This window comes from Microtus pennsylvanicus, chromosome 2, assembly GCF_037038515.1.
Source record: "Microtus pennsylvanicus isolate mMicPen1 chromosome 2, mMicPen1.hap1, whole genome shotgun sequence".
NCBI lineage: Eukaryota > Metazoa > Chordata > Mammalia > Rodentia > Cricetidae > Microtus > Microtus pennsylvanicus.
Genome location: NC_134580.1, coordinates 98,658,663 through 98,686,539, shown reverse-complemented (window position 1 = coordinate 98,686,539; position 27,877 = coordinate 98,658,663). Strand labels below are relative to the sequence as shown.

Here is a 27,877-nt window from a genome sequence, read left to right as displayed (position 1 = left end):
ATAACACATGTAAAACATCTAGAGAAACATGTGATACACAGACAATCTCTCCATTGATATTCACATTACTACGGAGGTAAGACTGGCTGGATACAGCAGCAGAAGCATGTAATTGTGGCACTTGGGAGACAGAGGAAAGAGGTAGGGAGTTAGAGGAGCCTCAGTCAAGTAAAAGGCTGGAGGTCAACTGGGCCACATGCAGCCCTCCCTCAAAGAGAATTAATATAGGATCAGTGTGTTTGTGTGTGTGTGTGTGTGTGTGTGTGTATGTGTGTAATATTTCTTCTCTAACAAAGCTACTAAGGCATAGATAGCTGTCATAGAAATAATTTGCCTGGTGGTGGTGGCACATACCTTTAATCCCAGCACTTGGGAGGCAGAGGCAGGTAGATCTGTGAGTTCAAGGCCAGCCTGGTCTACAGAGTGAGTTCTAGGACAGCCAGGGATACATTAAAAACCCTGTCTTGAAAAACAAAAACAAAAACAAAATGAATATAGTTCAATCCCAATAAACAAAAGTAAATTGTTCTTCCACCTCACCTTAGTTGCTTCACTGACGATTTGGAAGCTGGTCCTGTCTGGTTCTGTTGTGACTGCATCTAACAATGCCTGGTAGGTGGGGTTCTTGGAGAGCTGCTGTTTCTGCCGCCTACAGATACAGAGTATTCTTCTGGTTAGTTTGTCAGCTTGACACAAACTAGAGTCATTTGGAAAGGGGGAACCTTAAATGAGAAGATGCCTCCAACAGACTGGGCTGTAGGAAAGTATGTGGGAGCTTTTTCTTGATTAATTTATGGATGTGGGAGGGTCCAGCCCACCATGGGTGATGCTGCAGGTGGTTTAAGAAAGGTAGCTGAGAAAGCGGGGGGTGGGGGGGGAGATAATCAGTAAGAAGCACTCCTCCATGGTCTCTGCTTCAGGTCTTGCCTTTAGGTTCCTACAATGAGTTCCTATCCTGACTTCTCTTGTAGACCAGGCTGGCCTCGAACTCACAGAGGTCTGCCTGCCTCTGTCTCCCAAGTGCTCGGATTAAAGGTGTGCACCACCACCGCCAGGCTTGATCATGGTCTTTAATCACAGCAATAAAAAGCAATATAAGAACAAAATAATACAGCTATATAAGAACTGCTTGCTACTTGTTTGTATCTAATAGACTATATCATTATGTCAATGTCAGTAAAATTGACTATCAGAGTAAGTGACTGGCATAGACAGTACTGATACTCTTATAAAGTACCAAGAATATATTACTAGTGTTCTAGTAAAATTATCACTAAAATAACATTAATTTCAACATAATACTGCTCAAGAATGGCATCTTGTCTTGTTTATTGAGAAAGTGGGGCATATTACATATTTCCTTTCTTTCGTATGTGTTATGTGTATGTACATGAACAGGTGTATGTGCCTATATAGGTATATGAACATGTGAGTGGGGGCCAGGAAACAACCTCAGGTCTCATTCCTTAGAGACTGTTCTTTTTATTTTTAAGTCAGTGTCTTTTACTAGCATGGGGTTAGGCAAGCAGGCTAGGCTGGCTGCCCAGGAGGGCCTACAGACATGTTTGTCTCTGCCTCCCCAGGGCTGGGATTGCAAGTGCTCACGACTGGTAGTTTTATAATATGTTCTAGGGATTAAACTCAGGTCTTGTTGCAAGTACTTCACCTACTAAGCCATTTCCCCATCCCAAACTTGAAAGATAACTTTTATGAGCTCAAATTTTCTCCTCCTTTTCATGAAACGGAACTTTAGTAGATACATAGATTCTTGTGGAAATTCAGTGTGGGCTATTGGTTTAACAAGGTACCTTCCTCTAAAATAACTGTTTTGAGTTAAAATGACATCTTTTCTTCCCCCTAGAACAGAGAATGACTGAAATAGAGACTTAAAAATACATGAAACAATTTTTGCTGGGCATGAGGCATAGCACTTTTAATCTCAGTTCAGAAGGCAGAAGCAGGCAGGCTGTTGTCAGTCCAATGCCAGTCAGATCTATAGAGGGAGACAATGTCCTGAATAATAAACAAACAAAAAACAAAATTAAACAAACAAACAAAAAATTAATTTACATGATTTCAGGTTCAAAACCATATAAAAATAGGTAAAAATCAGGCTCTTGAACCAACTAATCCACAGATCCCACCAAACTAGACGTTTTAAAAGATGATTTTAAAGGCACTTTTTTTTCTAGGCTAATATCCTCAAAAATATTAAAGTAAGTATAAAAGATCCCCACAGAGGGAAATATATCAATAGTTAACACATTTCTCTTGTATTTACTCTTTGATCCAGTTACCAAATTCCTAGAAATCCTACTTTTTATTGTTGTTTGTTCATTTGTTTTTACTGTTTTGTTTTCCTTAGTGCTGAGGATCAGGCCAAGAGTCTTGCACAAGATATGGAGTCACATCTCCAGCTCCACTCCCACAAATCACTTGCAGGTATAGAGAATAACATACACATCTCTGCATATGCTAACACTCTCAGAGCAAAAGATTAAAAAGAAGCCACAACCCGAGGCTCTAGAACAAAATATAGAGCATCTACCCAGTGGGATACCATGAGCACAAAGTAGAGGGAAACGCCCATGTACTGAAGGGGAGCTCTCCCGACTAAATATATAAAGTGTGTGTGTGGGGCACACAACAATGCATATAGAAATCTATTTGTAGGTGTAAGGAAAGAGGTGATATAAGAATATATGTATTTGTGAAAAATATTGGAGGAATAGATAAGAAATTAATAAATATGCTGACTTGAAGGGACAAGATGATGGAGAAGTAGAGGCAGGAGTAATACTTTCAATATGTACCGTATATGATTTTCAAGCCAGGTAAGTGTATTATCTTTGAAAGTGCACATTTTAAGAATATTTTAGCTTTCAAAATAAAATACAGGCTTGGTGGTAGTGGTATACACCTTTAATTCCAGCACTTGGGAGGCCAGCCTGGTCTACAGACCAAGTTCCAGGATAGCCAGGGCTACATAAAGAAACCAAGACCAAAAAAAATACAATTTAAATTATTTAATAGTAAGTATATAAAATGATTCATTAGTTTTCCTAAAGATCATCTTCTTAACTCCCCCCACCCACCTGCCCCCAGTTCTCAAAAGCTTAGTGGAATTAATTTGGAAATACTGACAGGAGTGTTTTATGGGTAGTCTATTTACTTACCTGTAGAAAGCAATCTTGCTACAGTCTCTGAAAATGGTTTTATCCACAGCTTCATCTTCAACACTAAAGAAGAAGACATTTTAAGAGATACATTTTATATAACATCTGTGAGCTCATTGTTTGTACCTTCCCTAATTATAGTATAAACGTGTGCAAAATAAACTTTTGGAATTTACTCTGCATTGCAAAACTCCATCACTGCTGTCACTTAAGACTTCACGGGGCAACAGGATATATGCAGAAGAACAATATCCTTTTGTAAAACTACCAAACTGAACCAGAGCATCTTCATGGGCTTCGTCTGGAAGCCATGGGGAAAGGGCACTGCCAATTATGAGCTTTAAAAATAATAACCACAACACTAAAATCTGAAATCTAAATCCAAAACAGGCAAACAGCCTCCTCACCTATTTTCAGGGCATTTACTTCCTGAGAGGTTAGACCTGAAGAAGCCATAGACTGCCTAAATGTTCTGCTAAAGTCTAACAGGCAACCACAGACAAGGCTCCAAATCCTCTCAGAAAGGTATTTGCCTGCCGGGCGATGGCGGCGCACGCCTTTAATCCCAGCACTCGGGAGGCAGAGGCAGGCAGATCTCTGTGAGTTCGAGACCAGCCTGGTCTACAGAGCTAGTTCCAGGACAGGCTCCAAAACCACAGAGAAACCCTGTCTCGAAAAACCAAAAAAAAAAAAAAAAAAAAAAAAAAAAGGTATTTGCCAGCTGCTAGCATCGGAATAGGAACAAACATAAAAGGCAAAACTTCCCAGAGGATTCCATCAATAGAGAGATTAATATCCTTTCAAACCAAGTTTTCAGAAGTATTGCATCTGGAATAGAATCTAAAAAGAAGGACACTACTGTAAGACCCCTACTTAACAGCATTAATTTAACAGCAGCAATAACGCTATTTTACAAGGCTTAAAGTTTGAGCTAAGACAGGGGAGTTTAATTGAGAGATAAGGGCTTTGGTCAGCTCAGGGGCAGGGGCGCTGAGCAAGGCAAGATATCTCTGGCCAACCATCTGGACTGCCAGCAGGGGACTTGGGGTCCAAAAGAAGAATTGCACCCTAGATAGGTCAGGGCAGCATGTATATCTGATTTCTTGGAAACCGCGAAATTGTACTCAGTTTGAACCCGAGCCTTATTTGAATTGCCCAATCAGAACCCTGTAACTATGCATCTCGCTTCTGTTCCAGCGCTTTTGCTTCCCTACCCTATAAAAAATCCACTGTCACAACTGGAAGGGGCGCTAGTCACCCGAGCGACTACGCCCCAGGTACCTGTGTACCCGAATAAACCCTCTTGCTGATTGCATCCGCACGTGTGGCCTCGCTGTTCCTTGGGAGGGTCTCCCCAGACTGAAAGGCAGCCCACCTTGGGGGTCTTTCACTACCACTTGAATATATATGTATTTCAGTTAGTTAAAACAACTATAAGCTACCAGGCGAAGGGGGAGGGTAAAGAGGGGTGTCTTCCTGCAACTGCAGTTAGCATGTCCATAAATTTGAAGGAAGCTGAACTATGAAAACAGGTCTGGATAGGCAGAAACACTTAGCCATGCCAAGAAAGTATTTTATCGTGGTAAAAATGAAACCCTTCATTAAACTCGGTCTTTTGGTACTGCTTATCTTCATCAAGTGTGCAAGCATTAGGAGGCCTTGCAGACTTCGGTTTCCAGTTTTGAAGGAGCTGTGGAGTGGCACAGGAAGAGATGGAACCACCTAAAGGCGGAATGAAGCGCGCTTAAAAGTCACATCTTAGAGTTTGGAAGGCAACCTTTTCACTGTTAAAGTTACTTAACCCTCCTGGAAGTACTTCAAGAGGTTAGCTATTAACATTACTCAACTCTCCAGCAGAAGCAGGAAAGAACCACAAAGCGAATATCAAGCATTCAAGGAAGTGCCATTAAAACCTTAAGTGAAGCTTTCAAAGCTAGAAGGTTGTTTTGGAGTAAGTTCCTGCGAGAGCAATTGGCCTTTACCTGATTTTCTCTTTCTCAGTTGCTTCCATAGCTTCCCTGTTAACTCTGCCTGACTCCTAACTCTCAAGCCACGGCCTCTGACGATCTTTTAAAAGAAGTTAACAAGCAGACTTGCTAAATCATGACCCGTACTTCATCACAGTCAAATTTATAGGAAAGAAGAGTCCTCTCCAGGTGTTTAAGGGGCGGGGGACAAATCTTGACTTTTTCTCCGGGAATTTTTCTCAGGCGCAAACCAGAGCGTCTACTGGGAGATACTTGGTAAATATTGGTTGAGTGGCCGAGGAACTTTGCTTTTATTGGCCGAGGAGGCGTGCGCGCAGAGAGCCCTAAAGGTTAAAGTCTAGAGCGTGAGAAACAGGAAGTACCGAGACAGCCTCAGGGTCTGTCTCTGTGACTGTCACCCTGTGAAACCGAAAGCTGCCCCGGTCTCTCTCCACTTTTAGCTTTGAGTGGGGACTGCCGTTTGGATCACTGCTGGACGCTGATGTCCGGGCAAACTACTGCAGCTGACCTGCAGTCTTTCGTGGTTAAAGGGGACTTTGAAGCTCATGAACGGCTTCTATTCCAGCCCTGCCAAGTTCCAGGCTCTGCTTCCACAGCTCCACAGCCGAAGAATTCACTACTGGATGTCAATCATGCATCCAGAGCGCGCGCTTCTACAGACTTCTGACCGGCGCCTGACCTTGATTTGGAAAGGATGAGGTGCGGGAAGAAGAGGGAGGAGCAGAGACTTGACCGACGCACTAAGCTCCTTTAATGGCAGAAGAACAGAAGGAAGTATCGGGCCGCAAACTCTCCGATAGCTAGCCTTAGGCGACGCTCGGGTTGAGACGAGAAGACGCCTGCGCAGTAGACATAAAGTTTCTGGCGCTCTCTGACGTTCGGAGGGAAGAGCCGCAGTTTCAAGGACCCGGATAATCCCGCCCACAGAGCAGAGCCGGAAGAGGGTGAGACAAGCCGGAAGAAGGCGGGACTAGTCAGCCGGAAGGAGGCTCAATGCTTTGGGTAGTCGCTTCATGGCTGTGAAGATGGCGGTAGCTGCGTGGCTTCAGGTGTCTCCTGTCGTCTTTCTTCTTTTGGGGGCGCAGCCGTTCCCACTGTCGTTTTTTGGTGCAGGACCAGCACCCGTGTTTGCCGCGGATAGATCAAAATGGCACATTCCGATGCCGTCGGTGAGTGTTGGAGTCGCTACTGAGCCTGGAGGGGGATGAGAGGTGGGGCTACGGTGGCCCAAGGGGTCCAGGATGGTTTCAGGAAAGTCGGTTTCCAAAGAGGGTGGGATACCCAGAGTGTGCCAGCGGGGTCTCTCCTGCTTAAGCCAAGAGCTGCACTGTTTGCCCTAGCTGAGAGGAGTGTCGGAGCCAAGCGGCTTCTCACGGGGAAAGTCAGAACTTTGAGCGCCGAACTTCAGAGAAACTTGATGCACAGGTCCATGGTTTCTCTTTCAGCTAGAATGTCACAAAATCCAGTTACCTAGGCTTAGATGAAAGGGACAAATAAATAGGAGTCCTTAACTCTAGTGTCTTAATTTTGTTGTAAAAATATTTCTACGGATGAGATGGCTTGATTGGGTTTAAACTTCGAAGTATTTTTGTGATTAGGGGACATGGGGATTTTTTTTTAAAAAAAATGCTTTTTAACTTGAGAACTGCCAGAATGGAACAACTCTAAAATGTAACGTCGTAAGGATAGTCTTTCGTTTGGGTTGTTAATTGATAGGTTGACCTAGTCCTCTCCCAGTTTGAAGACCTCGTTTGAGTCAGAGTAGTATTTTGAACCACAAAACCCAGATTTTGGGCAAGAACTGCTTTAAAAACCATTAACTGTTTTGTTGACTTTTTTTGTTTTGCTTTTGTCCTGTTCATTGTATATTTGCATCGCAAATTTTGCAGCTTTTACTCATTTGGCAAAGGTTTTGGGTTTTGAATTATAATTGTCTGTTACTGAAATAATTAGTACTTGGGTCCTTTTAAATTTAAAAGTGAAACTATTCAAAGGTTATTTGAAAGCTGTGGTTGGTGGTTGTTAGGAATGGTTAGTGAGTGAAGAAAAGGAACTGTCCATCTCAGGAGTGCAGACCTTGGCAATCATGCCCCTTTTACCCTACGATGATGCTTTCAAGTTAAGTTGAGATTTGTAGCAGCTTCCCATTGATAGTCCCTGCTTTATGACCTGTGGGTAGGAAATCAGGACTACACTGAGAGGCAAGAGCCAACAGTTTGAATGTGATTGACCGTCACTAAAAGAAAAGGTGGTGTTGTCCTTTTGATTAAGAAAATTAATGTGAATATTTTATAAATTTAGGTATTCATAGTCTGTCTTGAAAATCAAAATGCCTTGATGCTAATTATCTTTTCTTTATCTTTGCAGGGGAAAAATTATTTTAGTTTTGGAAAGATTCTTTTTAGAAATACTACCATCTTATTGAAATGTGAGTTTTTAAATTGTATTGTTTTTTTTGAGCTTATTTTCTACCTTAGTCTGCTTGTGCGTGTGTGCACACATGCGTATGAATGAATGAACATACACATGTATGAATGAATGAACATAATACGTGTATGAATACGTGTGTATATGCATGTGAAGGCCAGAGCTCAGTTACTTGTGTCTTCCTCACTTCCTATTTACCCTATTTTTTTTTTTTTTTTAAACAAGGTCTCTTAACTTGGAGCTTGCTGGTTGGCCAATCTGGTCCTGATGCTTGTGTGGGAAACATTTTCCCAACAAAGCCATCTCCCTAGTGCCTTAAAACATTTTAAGTCCATAAATTTATTAGCTTGACACTGTTTAGATACAAACATTTAGTATAACTGAATTCATAATATAAATGACATTCAGAATACTTGTATAAATTTTTGTTTTATTTTGTTTTTCAGTTTACTATGTTATGTATAAATACACGATTATTTGTAGCTTATATTATGTATTTGTATTATATATTACATACTGAATGTATAATCTATTGAATTCGTATGTTGACTATAATGCTATACAGAATGTATATATGTGTGTTTATGAAAATTGTGTATATATTTAATTACATTATAGCTGTATTATATTTAATTTTGTTGGTTGATTGCTTGCATCATTTTTAAACCTGTTCTGAGTCAGAAGTATCACTGGTTTTACTCTTGTGTGCTTGTTAGCTGTTTACTGAAAACATGGCTGAGTTTTGTCAGACTGCTGGCTCAGATACTCAGTAGATCTGTTTGCCAAGGGAGTGTTTAAGCTTCCAGGAACAGTGAGTTCAGGGATATTAAGGAAGTTGAGATTGTGTAGAAGAAAACCAGTTTGTCTAGTGAGATGACTGCAGGATCTGGAGCTGAATGTCCCATGTGCACTAAAACTTCCCTTTTAGTTTTGAAATGTTATTTTTGGAATTAAATGTTCATGGGTTGCTCTGTTTTTGAGATGGGGATAAGTACTGTATCTATAGCATCACTGTAATATCTATTTTAATTAATTAATTACTGTTTGCTTTTTGAGACAGGTTCTTTCTAGGTAGCCTTGGCTGTCCTGGAGCTTACTATGTAGACCAGGCTGTCCTGGAACTCATCGAAATCTGATTGCCTCTGCCTCCTAAGTGTTAGTATTCAAGATGTAGGTTATAACTTCCTGATTGCATCTTTTGCTCTGAATGAAAGTAAATTCCTGGGGCTGGAGCGATAGGTCAGTGGTTAAGAGCACTTGTTCTTGCAGAAGACCCAGGTTCAGTTCCCAGTACCCCAGGTGGTGGCTCACAAGCGTTCATAATTCTAGTACCAGGATGCATATGATATGCAGTCATAGATGTGAGTAGAACATACACATAAAGTGAGTAAATCTGAGGGAAAAAAAGTAGATTTCCTAAGTGTAGTCATACTTATTCATGTTACACTTGCAAAATGTAAGGAATCTTTAGTATTTTTTCTTCCTCAGCAGAAATCAAAGAGGAAGTTTTAATTAGATGTCTTTTTATTGTGAACAAAAGTAAATTCTTAAATGCAGTCATATTTGTTTTTTATTTTTATTCTTTTGTGTATGTGTTTTGTTGTTTTGTTTTTTTCCGAAATAGTCTCATGTAGCTGAAGTTGGCCCTGAATACCTGATCCTCCTGCTCATACCTGCCAAGTGCTAGAATTACAGGCAGCAAGCAGAACCCACTGTCATCATGTTTATTTTTGGTTTGTTTGCACAGAGGAGTCTGTAGTATCTTGTCCCGCTTCTCAGGACAGTTGGGTTTACCTTCTTACATCTTCAGACTGACGCTTGGGTTCTTTAGAATAATTGTGTTTCACACTATGTGGGGTTTTGTCATGTGTTTATGTACGATGGTGTGTATATGTTCAGGTACAGGTGAGCCTGTGCAGGTCAGAGAAGGATGCCAAGTGTCGTGCTATATCTGTTGCTCTCCACTATTTTCTTTGAGACAGGGTCTCTCGAACCTGGAGCTAGGCTGGTGGAATCAACAAGTCTAGACAGGGCATCATAACAGATCCCTGGGACTGGAGTGGCAGACGGCCATGAGCTACCTACCATGTGGGTGCTAGAAACTGAACTCAGTTCTAACTGCTGAGTCATTTCTCCAGCCCCTTTTATGCATTCTTGCTGACTTTCAAGGCCCAAGCCATGAGTATTCTCTCAGTGGATCTCTTTAAATCACCATTTAACAATTATGAATATTATGCTATCCCTGATACTGTTATATTGTATTTCTCCAGTAAGGTTGTGACCTTTTTTAAAAAAGATCTTTGATCATTTGCTTTTCTCCGTTCTATTCTTAACCTAACTATTCAACCTTTGTATATGTGTGTTCTGCTTGGTAAATACTTGAATAATAAAAGTTTAGTTTTAGATTAGGATTGCCTTATCATGCCTAGTTTTTTTTCAATATAGATCAGAGGTTTGGGACATAGAAATAGACCTAAATTTCCAAAAGAGTTAAAGAAAGAAAATGTGCTTAGCTACCATTTCTGAAGGCTACTATCTAAAGGCTACTTGGGCATCTGAGCACACTAGCTCACTCCTGTAATCTCAACACTTGGGAGGCTGAGATGGAGGGATGGAAGTGAATTTGAGGCCAGCTTGGGCTGCACAATGAGATCCTGCCTCAAAACAAACACCAAGAAAGAAAGAACAAACACTTCTTTTTTGCTTGTATGACTTGATTTCCTTATGTTTAAAGAAGGGATATTGAGTATCTCAGTTTAGGGTGGAAAATAAATAGGCCATAGGTTAATAGAGATATGCTGGAGGAATGCTTCTTTTGGAATTCTCTTGTATTTACAATTATTTCTTCTTTCATAGTTGATGGAGAGCCTTGTGATCTGTCTTTGAATATAACCTGGTTTCTGAAAAGTGCTGATTGCTACAATGAGATCTATAGCTTCAAGGTAAAGAATTTGGAAATATAGACTTTTCCTGGTACTTAATGATCATCTGACCCCAACCTCTTAATTTAACGGAAGAAAGAGTAGTGTGTGGAACAGCGGAGCTGAAACTGTAGCGCAGTTGGCCCAGTCTGCAGACCGTGTCAGCAGTTCTCAGGCTTCCTGTCTCAGAATTCATATCTAAAAACTGTGGCTGGGTCTGGTGGTGCCTGCCTCTAACCCCTGCACTTGGGAGGCAGAGACTGACAGGTCTCCAGGTTTCGGCCAGCCTGGTCTACATAGTGAATTCCAGGATAGCCAGGGCTACACAGAAAAACCCTGTCTCAAAGAACAAAAACCAACCAAACAACAAACAAAAAAATTGTGGACTCAAAAAGCCTTTGTTTTTCAATGTTTTAAACCCTCACGTTTACTGTTAGTGTATTTGCGCACATGAGCCACGCATGAGTGTGGACATCAGAGGATAACTTGAGGGCTTCAGTTTTCTCCTTCCACTGTGTAGGTTCGCCAGGCTTGGCAGCAGATTCCTTTACTTGCTGAACAAATTTTTGGTCCTCTACAAGGCTTTTGTTTCAGTGGTTTCCTCTTTTAAAAATTAAAACAAGGCCTAGAGCGGTGGCTCAGTGATTAAGAGGACCTGAGTTCAGTTCCCAGTACCCACATGCCAATTTACAACTAACTGTAATTTCACTTCCAGAGTATCTGACTCCCTCTTCTGGTGTCCACAGACAGACACTTGGTGCACAGATATACATGTGGCAAAAACACCCACATAAAATAATAAAAAACACACATAAAATAATAAAATAACTTTTAAAAAGAAGATAAAACAAAATATTAAGATATTTATTATTTTAAAGTAGCAATAACAAACTCATAAGATCTTGTCTCAAAAAAAAAAAATCCCAGAAGAGTAGTATTGTTTTGTGATCTTGTTAGATGTCTTTAACTAAAATTTGGCATGACAGAAGACAGATTTTTTTTCTTCCATCTTTATTTATTAAAAAAAAAGAAAAGAAAATCTCCCTTCATTACACACACCAATCCAAGTTCCCACTTCCTCCCCTCTTCCCATTCCCTCTACACGCCCTCCCACCTCACCTCACCCCCATCCAGTCCTCAGAGAGGGTAAGGCACATTGCTTTGGGGAAGGTCCAAGGCCCTCCCTACTATATCTAGGCTGAGCAAGGTATCCATCCAAAGAGAATAGATTCCCAAAATGCCAGTGCATGCTGTAGAGATAAATCCTGGTGCCGCTGCCAGTCCAGTGGCCCCTCAGCCTGCCCCAGCCACGCAACTGTCAACCACAATCAGAGGGACTAGTTTGGAGCTATGCTTGTTCCTTCCCAGTCTGGCTGGAGTTGGTGAGCTCCCATTAGCTCAGGTAGACTGTTTCAGTGGGTGAACCATCACGGTCTTGACCTCCTTGTTCATATTCTCATTCCTCCCACTCTTCAGACAGCTAGATTTTTGTGCTTTGTTCTTTACTTAGTCCTGAAATAAATTGTTTGAAATATTTGTTGAAAAAAAATCTGAATTTATAAAGATACATGGTTAGAAAAGTGAATGGTATTTTAATGACCTTTTTATGTAGTTGGGATATCCTTTATGCCACAGCGTTTTATTGGCCTTTCTTAAAGGTTAATTGTAATGCAGAAATAAAATCCCATTAATGAATTGAATAAGTGTTTTTTAAAAATCTGCAATGATTAAAGGACCAACCTTCGGGGAGGTGCTCCCCTCCCTGTAATTCTTGTCCACAGAGCTACTGAAATTTCCTGGACATGAAGCTGTATCTTTCTGTTCCATTCCCTAGCAGTAAAGTGTCTTTTGTAATAAAAAAAAGAAAGAAATCCTAGTAATGAACTTTTTATAATATAAATTGTTGTACTTTTAAAGATTTTATTTTTAGTTTACATGTATGGGTATTTTGCCATTGTGTATGTCTGTGTACCTCATGTGTGCAGTACTCTTGAAGGCCAGAAGAGGGCACCAGATCCTATGGAACTAAATTTTCAGACAGCTGTGAGCTTGCATATGGGTTTTGGGTATTGAATCTGGGTCCTTCGGAAGATCAGCCAGTACTCGTAACTGCTGAGCTCTGCTCTGTCTGATTTTATGTCTGCTGGGGATATAACCCAGGGCTTCATTCATGCTAGGTAAACCCTGCCAACTAAGCTCCATCCCCAGCTTCCGTAGTGAAGTTTTATAGGAGCGTTTGAGTTTGACCGAGTTCGTTATATAACATTGGCATGAATCTCAGTGTTAAGAGCTTATATTGATCTATATTGCTCTTGCAAAGGACTTGAAATTTTTTTTCGGCACCCAGTCATACTACTCAAAACCACTATAACTCTAACTCTAGGAAATCTAAAACCCTAGTTTCCATGGTGCTTCCAGATTTACACATGGTTACAGATATTTCACCATACATACACATGCATGCACACACACAAATATGTGCACAAATACACATATATACACATACATAAACATATATCTTGTCTTCACAAGACATACAAATAGTTATTTTGGATTGCTACAAAATAAAAGTATGGGGGGCTGGAGAGATGGCTCAGAGGGTAAGAGCACTGGCTGTGCTTATAGAGGTCCGGAGTTCAATTCCCAGCAACCACATGGTGGCTCACAGCCATCTGTAATGAGACCTGGTGCCTTCCTTGCCAGCAGAACATTGTATGCTTAATAAATAAATAAATCTTTTAAAAAAAAAAAAAATAAAAGTATGGAGAAGGGCTGGAGAGATGGCTCCACAGTCAAGAGTATAGTATGCACTGCTCTTACAGAGGCCCTGAGTTCGTTTCCAACATCCACCGAGCTCGCAAGCTGCCTGTGACCCCAGCTTCAGAGGATCCAAGGCTTCTGGGGGTATCATGTGTACAAAACCATACACACACACACACATACACATATGTACACATAATTGTTTTTAAAGTATGGAGATGGTAACATGGTAATTTTTTATGACTATCAGAAATGGGTTATGATTAGCAACAACAGCTTTACACCATAAGCTTATGAGCATAAATTATCTTTTTATAGATTTTGTTAATTTGATCAAATAACCGTGAGGTTAAAAAAAGTTTCTATCTGAAAATTTACTAGTCTTCCCAGAATTGTTAGAGAATTACCTTTTTGTGAGTCAGGGACTATAATTCTGTACCTTATTTTAAAGATTTGTTTATTTATTTGTGTGTGTGCTTACACATGTGTGTATGCCAGGGGAGAGTGTCATACTTCTAGAGCTAGACTTAGAGGCTGCTGTGAGCCACTCGCTATGTGCCCTGGGAACCAAATGTGGGTTTTCTGGAACAACAGCAAATATACTTGCCCCAGAATTCTGTACTGTAGAGTTTAATTTTAGATTCTTCTTTTAAAAGACTGTGTGTCAGAGGACAACCTGTGAGCGTCAGTTCTCCACCTCTACCCCGTGGGCTCTGGCATCCATCATGTGTGGTGGCAAAAGTCTAACTGCTGAGCCTTCTAACTAGTCTCCTCTTACTGTTACTATCAGTCTAACTGCTGAGCCACCTAACTAGTCTCCTCTTACTGTTACTATCAGTCTAACTGCTGAGCCACCTAACTAGTCTCCTCTTACTGTTACTATCAGTCTAACTGCTGAGCCACCTAACTAGTCTCCTCTTACTGTTACTATCAGTCTAACTGCTGAGCCACCTAACTAGTCTCCTCTTACTGTTACTATCAGTCTAACTGCTGAGCCACCTAACTAGTCTCCTCTTACTGTTACTATCAGTCTAACTGCTGAGCCACCTAACTAGTCTCCTCTTACTGTTACTATCAGTCTAACTGCTGAGCCACCTAACTAGTCTCCTCTTACTGTTACTATCAGTCTAACTGCTGAGCCACCTAACTAGTCTCCTCTTACTGTTACTATCAGTCTAACTGCTGAGCCACCTAACTAGTCTCCTCTTACTGTTACTATCAGTCTAACTGCTGAGCCACCTAACTAGTCTCCTCTTACTGTTACTATCAGTCTAACTGCTGAGCCACCTAACTAGTCTCCTCTTACTGTTACTATCAGTCTAACTGCTGAGCCACCTAACTAGTCTCCTCTTACTGTTCTTACTGTTACTATCGTTTTTGTTGTCAGGTCCTTTAGTCAGCAAGGACACGACACCAACCCTCTCTAGGCATGATTTGTAAAAATATTTTTTTTGATTTATTTGGTTTACTGTTTATGTATATGAATGTTTTACCTACATGTATGTACACCACATGCATGCCTGGTGTCTGAGGGGTCAGAGAGAGTGTCAATCCCCTGGGACTGGAGTTACAGACAATCGTGTGCCTCATGTGGGTGCTAGGAATTGAACCTGGCTCTTCTGCAAGAGCCACAAGTCATTTTTAACCACTGAGCCAACTCTCCAGTCCCCCAGGCATGATATTTATCTTGAAAAGGGACATATGCTAATGTTTTTAGAACTGCAGAAAGCAACACTGAAGAGCACACTGTGCTTATGGTTTCCTGTGATAGGGAGCTGGACACCATCTGTTCTTTTATAAGACGAGGCAAATATGGGGAAATTGCATTTTCTCATTATCTTGACCTGAATTTGTTTTTTGCCCTTCACTGCCAGATGCAGAGACAGCCTAATTTTAGATTCTTGAATATTCTTATATAGTCTTTAAAGTGTGTGCTTGCGCACTTGTGTGTGTGTGTCCCAGCACACTGTGGAGGAGGTTAGAAGGAAGCTTTTAGGAGTTGGCTCTTCTTCCACCGTGGATTCTGGGGATTAAGCTCAGGTTGTCACACATTCCCTTCTGAGCCATCTTGCTGGCCATCATGTAATCTTTCATGAGAGAGAGCGAGAGGGAGAGAATGTATATGTATGTGCACTGGTGTGCCTGTGCATATCCAGGCTTATGTGTGCAGGCTAAAAGACAGCTTCAGGTGTTCAGATGCCCTCCACCTTGTGTTTTCAAAACAAGGTCTGTCGTTGGCCTGGATCTCATCAAGCAGGCTAGACTGGCTGGCCAACCAGTGAGCCCCAGGACCCTGCCTGTCTCCACCTCTCATACACTAGGGTTGCAAGGACTGCCCTCTACACCCAGCTTGTTTTATATAGGTTCTGAAGCTCTACGTCATGGTTTGTTTTTGTGCTTTTAAGACAAGAACTTCATGCACTGAGCCATGTCCCCAGGCCTCTCCTATTGGTTTTTAAAGTGGCAGTTTTATTTGTACTACGGTTTGATTCTTTGTTGTCTTCTAACCTGATTTGCAACAGGTGAGCTAAAACTTTGTGTCTTCCTTGTTTTTCTAGGCAACTGAAGTAGACACATATTTGGAAAAAAATCTCAAGGACAAAAAAGGCTTATCTGGGAGATACCAAACGTCATCAAAATTATTTCAGAACTGTAGTGAACTCTATAAAGCCCAGGTAACCTCTGACAGTGTTTGGAAGAAAATAGACGAGGTGAAAAAAAGTAATGTCTGAATTTCTCCTATGGCCATTGTTTATATGATAGATCGTTCCTCTAGAAGAGATCTTCCTGTTAAGAAGATCACTGTGATCTGTTCACAGCAGATTCTTGTGAAAGTTACGTTGCTGTATTTCTTAATGTTGGATTGCGTAGCTTCGAGTTCATTCATGCTGTGCAGTTATCACTGTCCCTTGTCACTGTCGTCCTGCTAACCTGAACTCGGTACTCAGGAGTCAGTCATCTCCTCCTGCTCCTCATTATCTTCTATTCTGCTTCGTCCCTATGAATGTGACAATCCTGGATACTTCATAGAGCATTTGAGTTTTTGATCTTTTTGATATGGACTTTGTGCTTTCTAGGATCTTCTGTGTTATAGCATGTACCCAAACTTGATCCCCTTTTAGCGCTAAATTCTATTATATGTACATAGCACATTTTACTCCTCTGTTAATGGTCATTTAGCAAAACAAATTTTAATTCTCTTATTTAGTTGATATGTCTTCAGATAATCAGAGGTTTTAGATTTTATAATATATCTTAAAGGGCATTGCTACTTTATGATTAAATTTTACACCTTTGTGTAAAGAAGAGGGAATAATATGTAGAGGTAAATAATAATATGATTCTACATTTATTAATGCTTACATAAATATGTAATCTCATGAATGCTATTTTTACTTAAATTCTATTTTTTTTAAAGTTTGTGAACTTCGTGTGTGTGTCTATACTGTGTATGTTGGTGCGCTTGTCCATACATGTGCATGCAGAGGCCAGAGATTGACATCAGGCTGTCTTCATTCACTTCTCTACCTTATTTCATATAATTTTACTGTATTTTTTGAGACAGTATTGCTCATTGTACCTAGCACTTGCTACTTTAGGTAGATGGGGTGGCAAGTAAACCCCTGGGATCTACTTGTCTGTGCTTCCCCCATCCTGGGGTTACATACTACGTCACCATGCTTGGCTTTGTATGTAGTTGCTGAATCTCCAAACTGGGGTCCTCATGCTTGAGCATCAAGCACTTTTCCCACTGAGCTATTGCCTAGGCCTGAAATTCATTTTTTATCCTTTAGAAACAGGAGCTAACATGGTATTTGGATGGAAAATTTTAAAGTGTGTAGAAAAGCTTTAGAGGTATTGAAAAGTTATTGTTATTGGGGTTTTGTTGTTGTTGTGTGTTCTGTTTTCAAGGCAGGTTTTTCTCTGTGTAGCTCTTGCTGTCCTGGAGCTCACTCTGTAGACCAGGCTGCCCTCACAGAGAACCGCCTGCCTCTACCTCCCGAGTGCTGGGTTTAAAGGCGTGCTCCACCACCTCAGGTAGTTCTTGTTACTGTTAACAGCGGCTTCACTCTGTCTTTGTTGCATTTGCTTAGATATGTTTAGCAAACTGCTATACAGTAGCATATAGTTCAGCAGAGGTAGGTTTTCTGTTCAGTCACTAAAGTAATGGGTAGACGATTGTAATTAAATAACAGATAAATGAATGAAGTAATTGATAATTAAATTGTGAGTTTTGTCTTAGTTTAGACTTTATGGAGTAAGTAGGAAAAGAGAAATTTAAAAATGGTTCAAAATTGATGGCAAACAGAAGAAACTGACATTGAGTAATTTATTATCTTTTCTTTAAATTCATTCCTTCAACTGGAAGGGTTGGTTGGATTTGATTGTAAAAAGCTACTTGCTGCGTCTTGTTACTCTCAGGTCTGCTGTCGTCTTTCCAGAGTCATAGGGTACACTGTCTTCCAGTCTATTGTACAATTCAATTACCGAGGAAGGAAAATACAACTACTGATATTTTAAGCTTCGTTTTGTTGATTTGAATGAGAGGGACTCTGCTGCCCTTCTCTGCTCCAGACATGTGGCTTCTGTCTAAGGCTTTGGCATTCTGGGTTACCTTCCGCGTGGAAAGACTAGGGCCAGTTGGGGTCATGTTATGCCTAGCAGGGTTTTCTTGTTTGTAATTAATTGCAAGTTTTGTTGTCTGTTGATGCTGTTACTATTTTTTTTTTACTGTATTATATGTTTTTCATGAATCATTTCTAAGTATTTTGAACTTTTACTAAAAAAATATTTAATTTTTTTATAGAGCTTTTCTGGGGATCTTATGCATCGACTCCCTCTTTTAGGAGAAAAACAGGAGGTAATTATTTTTCCTTACATATTTCTGAGAACAATGTAAAAACTGTGAAGTAATTTTCTGTCTTCTTTTTTTTTAATTGAAGGCTAAGGAGAATGGAACAAATCTTACCTTTACAGGGGACAAAACTGTAAGTATTTGGGCATTTGGGGCATTAGCATGTATGTTTGATGTTCAAATAGTTTTCTTTTGGTGTTGTAACATTTAAGATGGAAATCAAGACCAGAAACTGCACACCAAAATGGTGGTAATGGTTGTTTCTAGATTATACTATGAATGGTTTTTATTCTTTGTATTTTCTAGAATTTTTTTGCACTTATTGATTCTCTGAACTTCACATCCTGCATCATGATCCTATTATCTACCTATTCTTTCCTATTCACTTTCTACCCTTGCAACTCCCCCCCCCAATAAAATAAATAAAGTAAAAACCAACAAAAGCCAAGCGGTGGAGGCGCACACCTTTAATCACAGCCCTTGGGAGGCAGAGGCAGGTGGGTCTCTGTGAGTTTAAGGCCAGCCTGGTCTACAGAGTGAGTTCCATGACACAGGAGTGCTTCACAGAGAATTAAAAAAAAAAACCAAGCAAGCAAACAAAAAAAAAAAGAATATGGAAGCTGTAGTGTGACACAGTGGTTCCCAGTGTAACCTTCAGTCCACACGTCTTTACCTGTAAGTGTTCACTGCAACGAGCCACTGGTCTGTTCAAGAATGTGGAAGCTGTAGTGTGACACAGTGGTTCACAGTGTAACCTTCAGTCCACACGTCTTTACCTGTAAGTGTTCACTGCAACGAGCCACTGGTCTGTTCAAGAATATGGAAGCTGTAGTGTGACACAGTGGTTCCCAGTGTAACCTTCAGTCCACACGTCTTTACCTGTAAGTGTTCACTGCAACGAGCCACTGGTCTGTTCAAGGCCTCTGACTTCTACACCCTCAGTGCTGGGCCCTCACTGAGTCTCCTCTTGGATAGCCTGCTGTTGCCTTGTGTCCAGAAGTTCATAGATGAGGCAGATGTTGGGGTGGGACAACTTAGAGCCCTAGTTCTGGGCCTGGATGGTAGCTGGGTTAGATCCCTCATTGCCACCCAGGGCGAGCTCTCCAGCACTGCCCAAGCTAACTCACCCACTGCAGCAGGCAGCAAGGAGTGGGGCCATTTCTCCTGCTCCCACAGTCTCGGGCTAGCTTGCCTGCTCCCACACCTCCAGGCTCAGCTCTATTGTTTTGCCCAGACGAGGTACAGGTCTCACTCTCCCGAGTGCTGCAGTTGGTGAGGTGCAGGGCCATCTCTCCCGCCTGAGGTTTTCTTTTTCATTTTTTTAAACAACATAACCTCTATCACTTTGGGAATCCTTCCCCTCTGCCAGTAAATATTTGTAAACAAGAAGAAACTAGTTCGAAGAAATTTAAACTCAGTCAGAAATTAATTGGAAGAAACTTTAGAAAATTGAAGTAAAACCAAAATCTAGTTATGCTTTTTATATTACAGTTGTGTGAGACTCATCTATAACTATTTCCTGGGGCCGGAAGAGATTACTCTGTAATTAAGAGCAACACTGCCCTTCCAGAGGCCCCAAGTTATTTTTGGTTCCCAGTACCTGGCTGAGCTGGTTCACAACCACCTGTAACTCTAGCCCCAGTTACTCCTTTCTGACCTCTGCTGGCCTCTACTGGTAACTGCACACACTTGGCCACAGACACATAAGATTTTTCAAAAAAGAAATATATAATTTCCTTAAAAACATTTCCAGTTTAAAGTATAGAGAAAATATATAGGTAACCATTTTAGATCATGTTTTTCACGGAACTATTAAAGTTTTAATTTTTATTTTAGGTTTTTATTTATTTTTGGTTTCTTCACTTCACAAAATCTGACTGACTATATAGCCCAAGCAAGCCTCCTAAGTGCTGGGGTTACAAGGCCTGGGCCGCATTCCTGGCTTATGTTTCTAGTTTTGTGACAGTTTTATTAAGACATACTACATAGCACACATTCGTCCTTTAAAGCGTGACATTTGGTGGGCTTTAGTGTCTTGAAAAGTCACACAACCTTCAGCTGCTGGCTTTAGAATTCTTGTTCCACTTCTCCCTTCCCTGAGTCTCTCTGTTCTCAGCACTAAACTTCCATTTCCCCAGGTTTGTCTCTTTGAGGCATTTTGTATGATGGAATCTTATAATACATGATTCTGTGTGTGACTTCTTTCCCAGTTTAACAATTTTGCCTTAACCCTTCTTCCTGCCTGCTTCAAGCACTGAGACTGCCCGGGCTGAGTGGTGGGGGTCTTCTCAGCTCTCTCCTGGGCCTGTGCATAGCCCTGCATATGTGTGTGCTGTCTGGATTTCCAGGAATGGTTGAGAGTTCAGACTCCACACAAAGACCCAATTCTGCAAATTTTTCCTTTAAGGTTTTGTTAGGCTTCTTGATGCTGCTCATGTCACACCAGGCTGCGGCTGTTGTTAGTGACTGCTCTTGAGTGTGTTGACAGCTGTCATAACGCTGAGTAGTTCTGAGTCAGATCAGAAAGAACCCCTTAGATTAGAGGAGTTTAGTAAACTGCCAGTCATCTCAAGCTAATAATCTTATTAGGGACCTCTAAACCTGTTTTGCCTTTTCTTATGGCTGCCATATAGTTGATCATAACTTGAAAAAATTAATAGGACAGGGCATGCTGACATACACCTTAATCCCAACATTCAGAGGCAGGCAGGACTCTAGAGTTCCAGGGCAGCCTGGTCTATATAATATTCCCTGCTTATGTTGTATATCCTGTTGGTTTTGACAACTATACAATGGCATTCCCACCATGATGCTATTATACAGAGTAGCTTCTGTTCTAAAATCCCTGTTCTCTGCCTTTTGTGTTCTCCATCCTTCCTAAACCCTGACAATCACTGATTTTTTTTTTTTTTTACTGCTTATAAGCATTTTCTGGATATCATCTGATTGTAGTCAGATCACTATATAGCTTTTTCAGATTGGCTTCTCCATAATACGCATTTGAAGTTCTTTTATATTTTCTGGTGGTTAGATAACTCATTTTTTTTTCATTGTTTGGTTGTATTACTGTTTGTTATTCATTCACCTATTGAAGGGCATCTTAATTGCTTTTAAGTTCTAATTATAAGCATTTGTATGGGGGTTTTGTGTGGATATAGATCTTCAGTTTATTTAGGTGGATGAAAAGAAGCGTACTTGATGATTGTATGGTAAAGGTGTGTTTGGTTTTATAATAATACTTACGGTTTATTACTTGACTGAAGATATAATGTGTTAGAGACAGAATTACCCATATAGTATCTCTTTCTCAGAGCATCTGTGTTTAGATTATGACATGCATCGTTCATGGTCTGTTAGATGGGGGAGGGGTGTATATGTCATGTTGCACAACTGAAAGTCAGAGGAAAGCTCTGTGAAGCTAGGTCTCTCCTCCACTTTTATATGGGCTCTGGGGATCAAAATGAGGACACCAGGTGTCTGAAGCAGGCTCTTCACTGGCTGAGCCATACTGAAGAAAGAAGCTGATGCATTGCAATGATAGAATGCTATGGTGTTTCGAATCACCCTTGCTTACAAGATCAGGCAGGATAATGGCAACTTCCAGTCCTTGATAAGTTTGTTGGTGCCAAAAATATAAGTCTAGAATTTACTCAAGAATCGTGACTGTGATTTTTGTCTGGACTGACAGGTCACTAGTGAATCTGGTTAAGGACTTGCCTGTATGCTGTTTGACTCGGCATTCCCAAGGCTGAGTGGCGTCCTGGTTGAGTTTGCCAAGTATATTTAGGGTCAAAAGTTCTGGGTTGCAGCATCATAGGGAAAGTGGGCAAGCAAAAGATAAGACCACAAAACCTGTAAAGAACAAGGCTAAAGGGGATAGTGGGAGGAAACGAGCTTTGCAAAGCTCTTGTGTGCTAGAGAAGGACATGTGCTTTGAGACTGTAACTAGCTTTCGTGCCCGCTGGTTACAGTGAAGTGAAGACGTGCTCCAGTCTGAAAGGACTAGGACTGGACCTTTTCTCTTTACCTTTTTATTTAGCTCCTGATGTTTTAGGAAATCTTGTTAAAATAGTAGCCAGCTACTCAGCTACGGAAACACAGACTTGGCGTTGGCTGTAGCTCAGTGGTAGAATGCTCACCCGGCGTCTGTGAGGTCCTAAATTCAGCCTCCAGAACTGAAAACAATGAAAGGAAGGAGTCAGGCAGGCATATAAACAAACGCAGGCGCTGGTAGCCACACAGGACAAAGTATATAGAATTTACAAAAATATTTCAGAAAAGCCACTTCAGAACACCCACCCTCTCCAACCTCCCACCGTCAGTGAAGGGCCAGGATCTTCTTTCATCCTCAAAGTTCTGTTTTCAATAAACAACTGTGAGCGATGCCAAGAAAGAAAATGGCAAGTTTATCTTTTTGTTGTTGTTGTTGTTGTTTGTTTTTTCGAGACAGGGTTTCTCTGTAGCTTTTGGTGCCTGTCCTGGAACTAGCTCTTGTAGACCAGGCTGGCCTCGAACTCCCAGAGATCCGCCTGCCTCTGCCTCCCGCGTGCTGGGATTAAAGGCGTGCGCCACCACCGCCCGGCTAAAATGGCAAGTTTAAATGGAATTTTTAGAAAGCTTTTGAAGACATTTACACATTAGATGAAGGAAAGACTTTGAACTTTTAAAATGTGTTCAAAAGAATGAAAGGAAAGAATGAACAAAACACAAAGGAAACCAGGAAGAAGCAGATACAAGTTCTAAAAAGAAGTAAGTAGGAATCACAAAGCTGAGACACATATAGTAACTTATGGCTGTAAGTGCTGTAAACCAGCCCTTGGGAGGCTGAAACAGGATGGGTCCGTTACATTTGAGGCCAGCTTGGGAAACATGATGGCACTCTGTCACAAAATAACAGAATGGAAGCCAAGAAGCTGAAAAGAGCATTGACTAAAGTGAAAAGGTGAGGAGAGGCTGTCACTGTTGGAGCAGGTAGAAGAAGAATGCTTTCAGAGTGGATCAGTGGAGTTCCGTGTTGAGAGGTCTAGAGAGAGCGAAGAGTGAAAGCAAATGAACAAAGTCTTGAAGACCTCTGCATCCAGTGTGTGGATCCGTGTAGCATGAATTTCTAGGATTGGGGTGCTCACAAGATTCTAAGTAGGAGTGAACAAACAAGGTGTTATGCCTGTAAGTTATAATGTGGTTGATTGACAAAAATGAAGTACTAATACACGCTATAACATAGATAACTGAAAACTGTGAGACCAGCCAGATGTTAAAAGACAGACACTGTTTAATTCATCCCATTGATTAGAAATGCCCACAGCAGAAAACTCTGTGAATGCAGAGAGTAGGTGAGTTGTTCCATGTGGTGGTGGGGGAGGGAGAGATGAGTATTATTGCCTATTGAATAAGGGTCTACTTTTTTGAGAGGTTGGCAACATTGTAGAGCTGGGTATTGTGGCAGGTGTGTGGAGTCCCAGCTACTTAGGAATCTGAAGCAACATAATTACGCAAGCACAGGTTAAAGATCAGCCTGAGAGACCTTGTCTCAGAAAAAGTTTTGGTGTCACATTCCACTGAATTATGTTATTCTCAGCAACATGGTTAAAATTATGACATGTGAAATATACTTCAATTAATAAAAACAAACAATAGTTAATAACTGCTTATCTGATAGGTTTGTTAAGACCGAACATGTAGCAAATGTTACATCCCTATCAGAGTGTGTGGAATATAGGTGCTTCTTTTGCAAGATTAAAAATCTGTAACTCTGAAAGCCAAGTCCTAGACTATGAAAATTAATCAGAACATTTTGAAATTTATAAGAGGTAATTTTAAGATGTAAGAAATTAATAGCAGAGCAGTTTATTACACTAATTAGTTAATGACTAAGTTCAGGAAAGGTTCAGTAATTGTGAGTAATAGAACATAGGACGCTTATGACTTTGAAGTTATACATTTCCCAGTATCCTCCTTGAGGAGAGAGACCGGCAGAGATCCTAGTATGGCTTCAACATGGCTTACAGTTGTTACTGAAATTACTAGTGAATGTAGAGTTGAAGGATGTATCTGCTTTCTTGGACTTGGAATTGTGTCATGGAATCTATTGCATTCAAAGTTTCCTGGGTTGATTACTAGAGGGTAAACATGATTCCACTGGGGTAAGCATGATTCCACATTGTATCAATGTGTAAAATCTGTGGGGTTTCATTAGGTCAGTAATGCTTACCTGGAGATCTCTGGGTAAAACCTTTTCCTTTTAAGACCACAGTAACCAGCTGCAGGTCTAAATAGTGCTACCTCCTTTCACAGTTGAAGAGGAGACCAATGGTTTTCCTTCATGGTAAGCGCCAGTGCTTACTTATTGAGCTAGGGTCTCCTGATATGATTTGTAGAATTTAAAATCAGGTCAGGTTGGAGAGGTCTCAGCAAGACTAAAGCTGAGACAGGTTTATTGCAGCAATCAGACTTTTTTTATACTTTTGTCAGAATATAATGGTGGTTGCCAGGAAGAATACATTGCCAGGATACAATGATGTTTGCAAGCTATACAGGGTATACAAGATTAATGTCTAAGACTCATAAGACTATTTCTGTCAAACTCCACTGGCTTCTAGAGAATGGAATGCAGAGATACACAGGTGGTCTGGATGCTTCACTGCTGAGGAGGTGCCCGGTTTTTCAGGAACTGAAAGGCGTACGGTGCCCCAGGAGCCACAGATTCTAACTTGAAAAATCCATGATGCATACCTCTTTTTTGCGGGGGTGGGAGGGTTGCAGTTCAAGACAGGGTTTCTCTGTAGCTTTGAAGCCTGCTCTGTAGACCAGACTGGCCTCAGACTCACAGAGATCCACCTGTCTCTGCCTTCTGAGTGCAGGGATTAAAGACATGCACCACCACCAACCAGCCAATGCATACCTCTTAAGGCAGCTAGACCAGGCCAACTCCACGGTTCTCTGCACCTCCACATTTCCCTTATCTTTACATTTTAATCTTGTTTGTAGAGACTCCTGAGTGAGGAAATCAAGGGTTACTATCTCTTAGCTTCAAGGACTGTTAACTACGCTGACTAAAGAGGCAGTAATTAAAAGAGACAAAAATCACTGCCTTCCCATCCACCTAGAGTAAGTTAAGGTGAAAGTTTTTATTTAAATGTGAGACCATGTCAACATAGATTCTGTTAGCTTGGAAAAGGGAATTTGATTCAGGAGAGAGAGAGTGTGTTTATACTCATACATATGAGTTTTTTTTTTCTGTATTGACATCAAGAATGTTTTTGTGATGCAATCTTTATTTTAAATTAATTTCATAATAGATATATAAAATATAATTATTCTAGCATGAGTTAAAAATTAAACTCAATGATTTTTTATTTTTTATTTTTTTTTATTGAGAAAAGGAAAAAAAAGAATAAGCCTCCTCCCAGCCTCCCAATTTCCCTCCCCCTCCTCCCACTCTTCTCCCCCTCCCCCAAACTCCTCCCCCCTCCCTCTCCAGTCCATAGAGCAGTCAGGGTTCCCTGTCCTGTGGAAAGTCCAAGGTCTGCCCCCCTCCGTCCATGTCCAGGAAGATGAACAACCAAACTGGCTAGGCTCCCACAAAGCCAGAACATGAAGTAGGGTCAAAACCCGGTGCCATTGTCCTTGGCTTCTCATCAGCCCTCATTGTTCGCCATGTTCAATTGGTGAAACTCAATGATTTTTAATTATGTTTTTTCTTTGTAAAAAATAAATATGTTAAATTTAGACCTTTGTATGGCAAGAATGCAGAGGACTGTGTTTTGTCAATTCACGATCTTGCCTACTTTGCCTTGTGCTCACAAGCTTGTCTTGCGTATGATGGCCATTTCAGTGAATGAAAGCTGACTTACTTCACTGCATTTCTGGGCTGTATTCTGGAGCAGTGTTTTCATACTGTATTATTAACTTGTGCTCTGAATTATTGAGACTTGAAGTTTTGATGCCCCATTTCCTCCCTAGGCATTGCATGAACCATTGCAGACTTGGCAAGATGCACCCTACATTTTTATCGTGCACGTTGACATTTCGTCCTCAAAGGAACCACCAAAAGAAAATGCACTGAGTAATCTTTTTATCAGTAAGTTCAATTCATAGCTTTAAAAATAGCTGATTTTCTGTTTGTTTCATGCATGATTGATTTGAAGTGGGAAATGTAGAAATATTTTTGTACATCTAGGCATTGCCCACACACTTTCTATGGATAGATAGTTGGCTTTATTTTACTTTCTTTGGCTCTCTAGCTATGAATATTTTAAGTGTTATTTAGTATTTTGAAGTATACTTTTAAATCTTGATTTCAAATTTCTTAATATCAGAAGTTTTTCTTTATTTCTAAGATTTATTTCAAAATTATGTGTCTAAGAGCAGTTCTGCCCATGTGAGTTCAGGTTCCTGTTGTAAGACTCCCCACATGGGCGCTAGGTTCTGAACTCCAGTCTTCTGGAAGAGGAGTTTTTCCTCTTACCTCCTGAGCCATCTTTCCAGTTCTCAAGAATTTCCTTACCTTCCTTTCTTCTGTAGCTATATAACTCTCAGAATCTTTACCCTTTACCTGGGATTTTGCAGTAACTGTTATAGTTTCTCTGGTTTTCCATTTTTGGTTTTAATTTGTTCTGTGTAGTTTCCTTCCCGATCCTTGTTCTCAGTAGAGTATTGAGTAGAAATGATAGCAGCTATTCTGATTTAATTGATATATTTCACCATTAAATAATACTGTTTACTATAGTTTTTTTTCCCCCTCAAAATACTCTTACTTGGACAAGGATATCCTTGTTTCTGAACTTACTAAGTATTTTCATCCTTTTTTTTTAATGCTAAGAAAGGACACAATGGCATAATTGTATACATATTAAAATTAACAAATAGGCCAGACATGGTGGCATTTATCTATATAATCTTAGCTCTCCAGAACCCAAGGCAAGAGTATTATAAGTTCAAGATCCAATCAGGGATACCTAGCAAGTTCCAAGACAGCCCAGACTTAATTATGAGATCCTGTCTCAAAACAAGATCATATAAGCTTTTTTTGTTCATGTGATGTTTGTATTAATTGGTTTCAGTTTTAGACCATTCTTTATTTTTTGCTTAGTCTTATTAAAATACACAAACATACCCATACCTTCTTTTTCATATACATTGTTGGATTCTTTTTTTTAATTTAAATCTGTGTTCGAGATAAGTTGTCCTATAATTTTCTTTTTTTACACTATCATTCATTGATTCGGCATCCAAATTATGAAAACCTCATGTACTGAACTGGATACTGTCCCTATTTATATATTCTGCAGACAGTTTTAAAGAATAGACTTGCCTGTCTCTTCTATTAGAACTTTTCTTGTGCTACTGTTGCAGTCTGAGTCTGTCTACCAACCTCTGTAGGTTTTCTTTAATAGTAAAAAACAGTATTTTTTACTATTAAAAATAGTGTTTTGTTCTAGTTCTTTTTCCTTATATCAGAGGTGTGCATATATTATGAGAAAGTGCTGATTGCATTCAAGATTTCAAGTTTATTGACAAGCTTTTTTCATATTTCTTTACAAGTATCTGTGTCTATTCCTTTTTCTTTTTTTTTTAAATATTTATTTATTTATTATATATACAATATTCTGTCTGTGTGTATGCCTGAAGGCCAGAAGAGGGCACCAGACCTCTTTACAGATGGTTGTGAACCACCGTGTGGTTGCTGGGAATCGAACTCAGGACCTTTGGAAGAGCAGGCAATGCTCTTAACCACTGAGCCATCTCTCC

At 40.4% G+C, this 27,877-nt stretch overlaps 2 protein-coding genes across 9 annotated transcripts in view; one reads left to right on the top strand and one right to left on the bottom strand.

Annotated features, from left to right (window-relative positions):
- The window catches only part of Ganc (glucosidase alpha, neutral C), a 58,031-nt gene extending 52,481 nt beyond the window's left edge, over positions 1-5,550 (bottom strand). For all 3 annotated transcript variants that reach the window (XM_075961867.1, XM_075961868.1, XM_075961869.1), the window contains exons 1-3: positions 5,159-5,550; positions 3,177-3,239; positions 541-649 (exon numbers count right to left, since the gene is read on the bottom strand). In XM_075961867.1, coding sequence (XP_075817982.1) covers positions 541-649; positions 3,177-3,239; positions 5,159-5,187 — 201 coding nt within the window. In that variant the 5' untranslated portion in view covers positions 5,188-5,550. The remainder of the gene's footprint in view (positions 1-540; positions 650-3,176; positions 3,240-5,158) is intronic.
- A 627-nt stretch (positions 5,551-6,177) lies between these two features.
- Positions 6,178-27,877, top strand: part of Tmem87a (transmembrane protein 87A) — a 51,907-nt gene continuing 30,207 nt past the window's right edge. For all 6 annotated transcript variants that reach the window (XM_075961883.1, XM_075961881.1, XM_075961880.1 and 3 more), the window contains exons 1-7: positions 6,178-6,333; positions 7,532-7,592; positions 10,448-10,533; positions 15,831-15,947; positions 18,080-18,133; positions 18,216-18,260; positions 26,090-26,207. In XM_075961883.1, coding sequence (XP_075817998.1) covers positions 6,178-6,333; positions 7,532-7,592; positions 10,448-10,533; positions 15,831-15,947; positions 18,080-18,133; positions 18,216-18,260; positions 26,090-26,207 — 637 coding nt within the window. The remainder of the gene's footprint in view (positions 6,334-7,531; positions 7,593-10,447; positions 10,534-15,830; positions 15,948-18,079; positions 18,134-18,215; positions 18,261-26,089; positions 26,208-27,877) is intronic.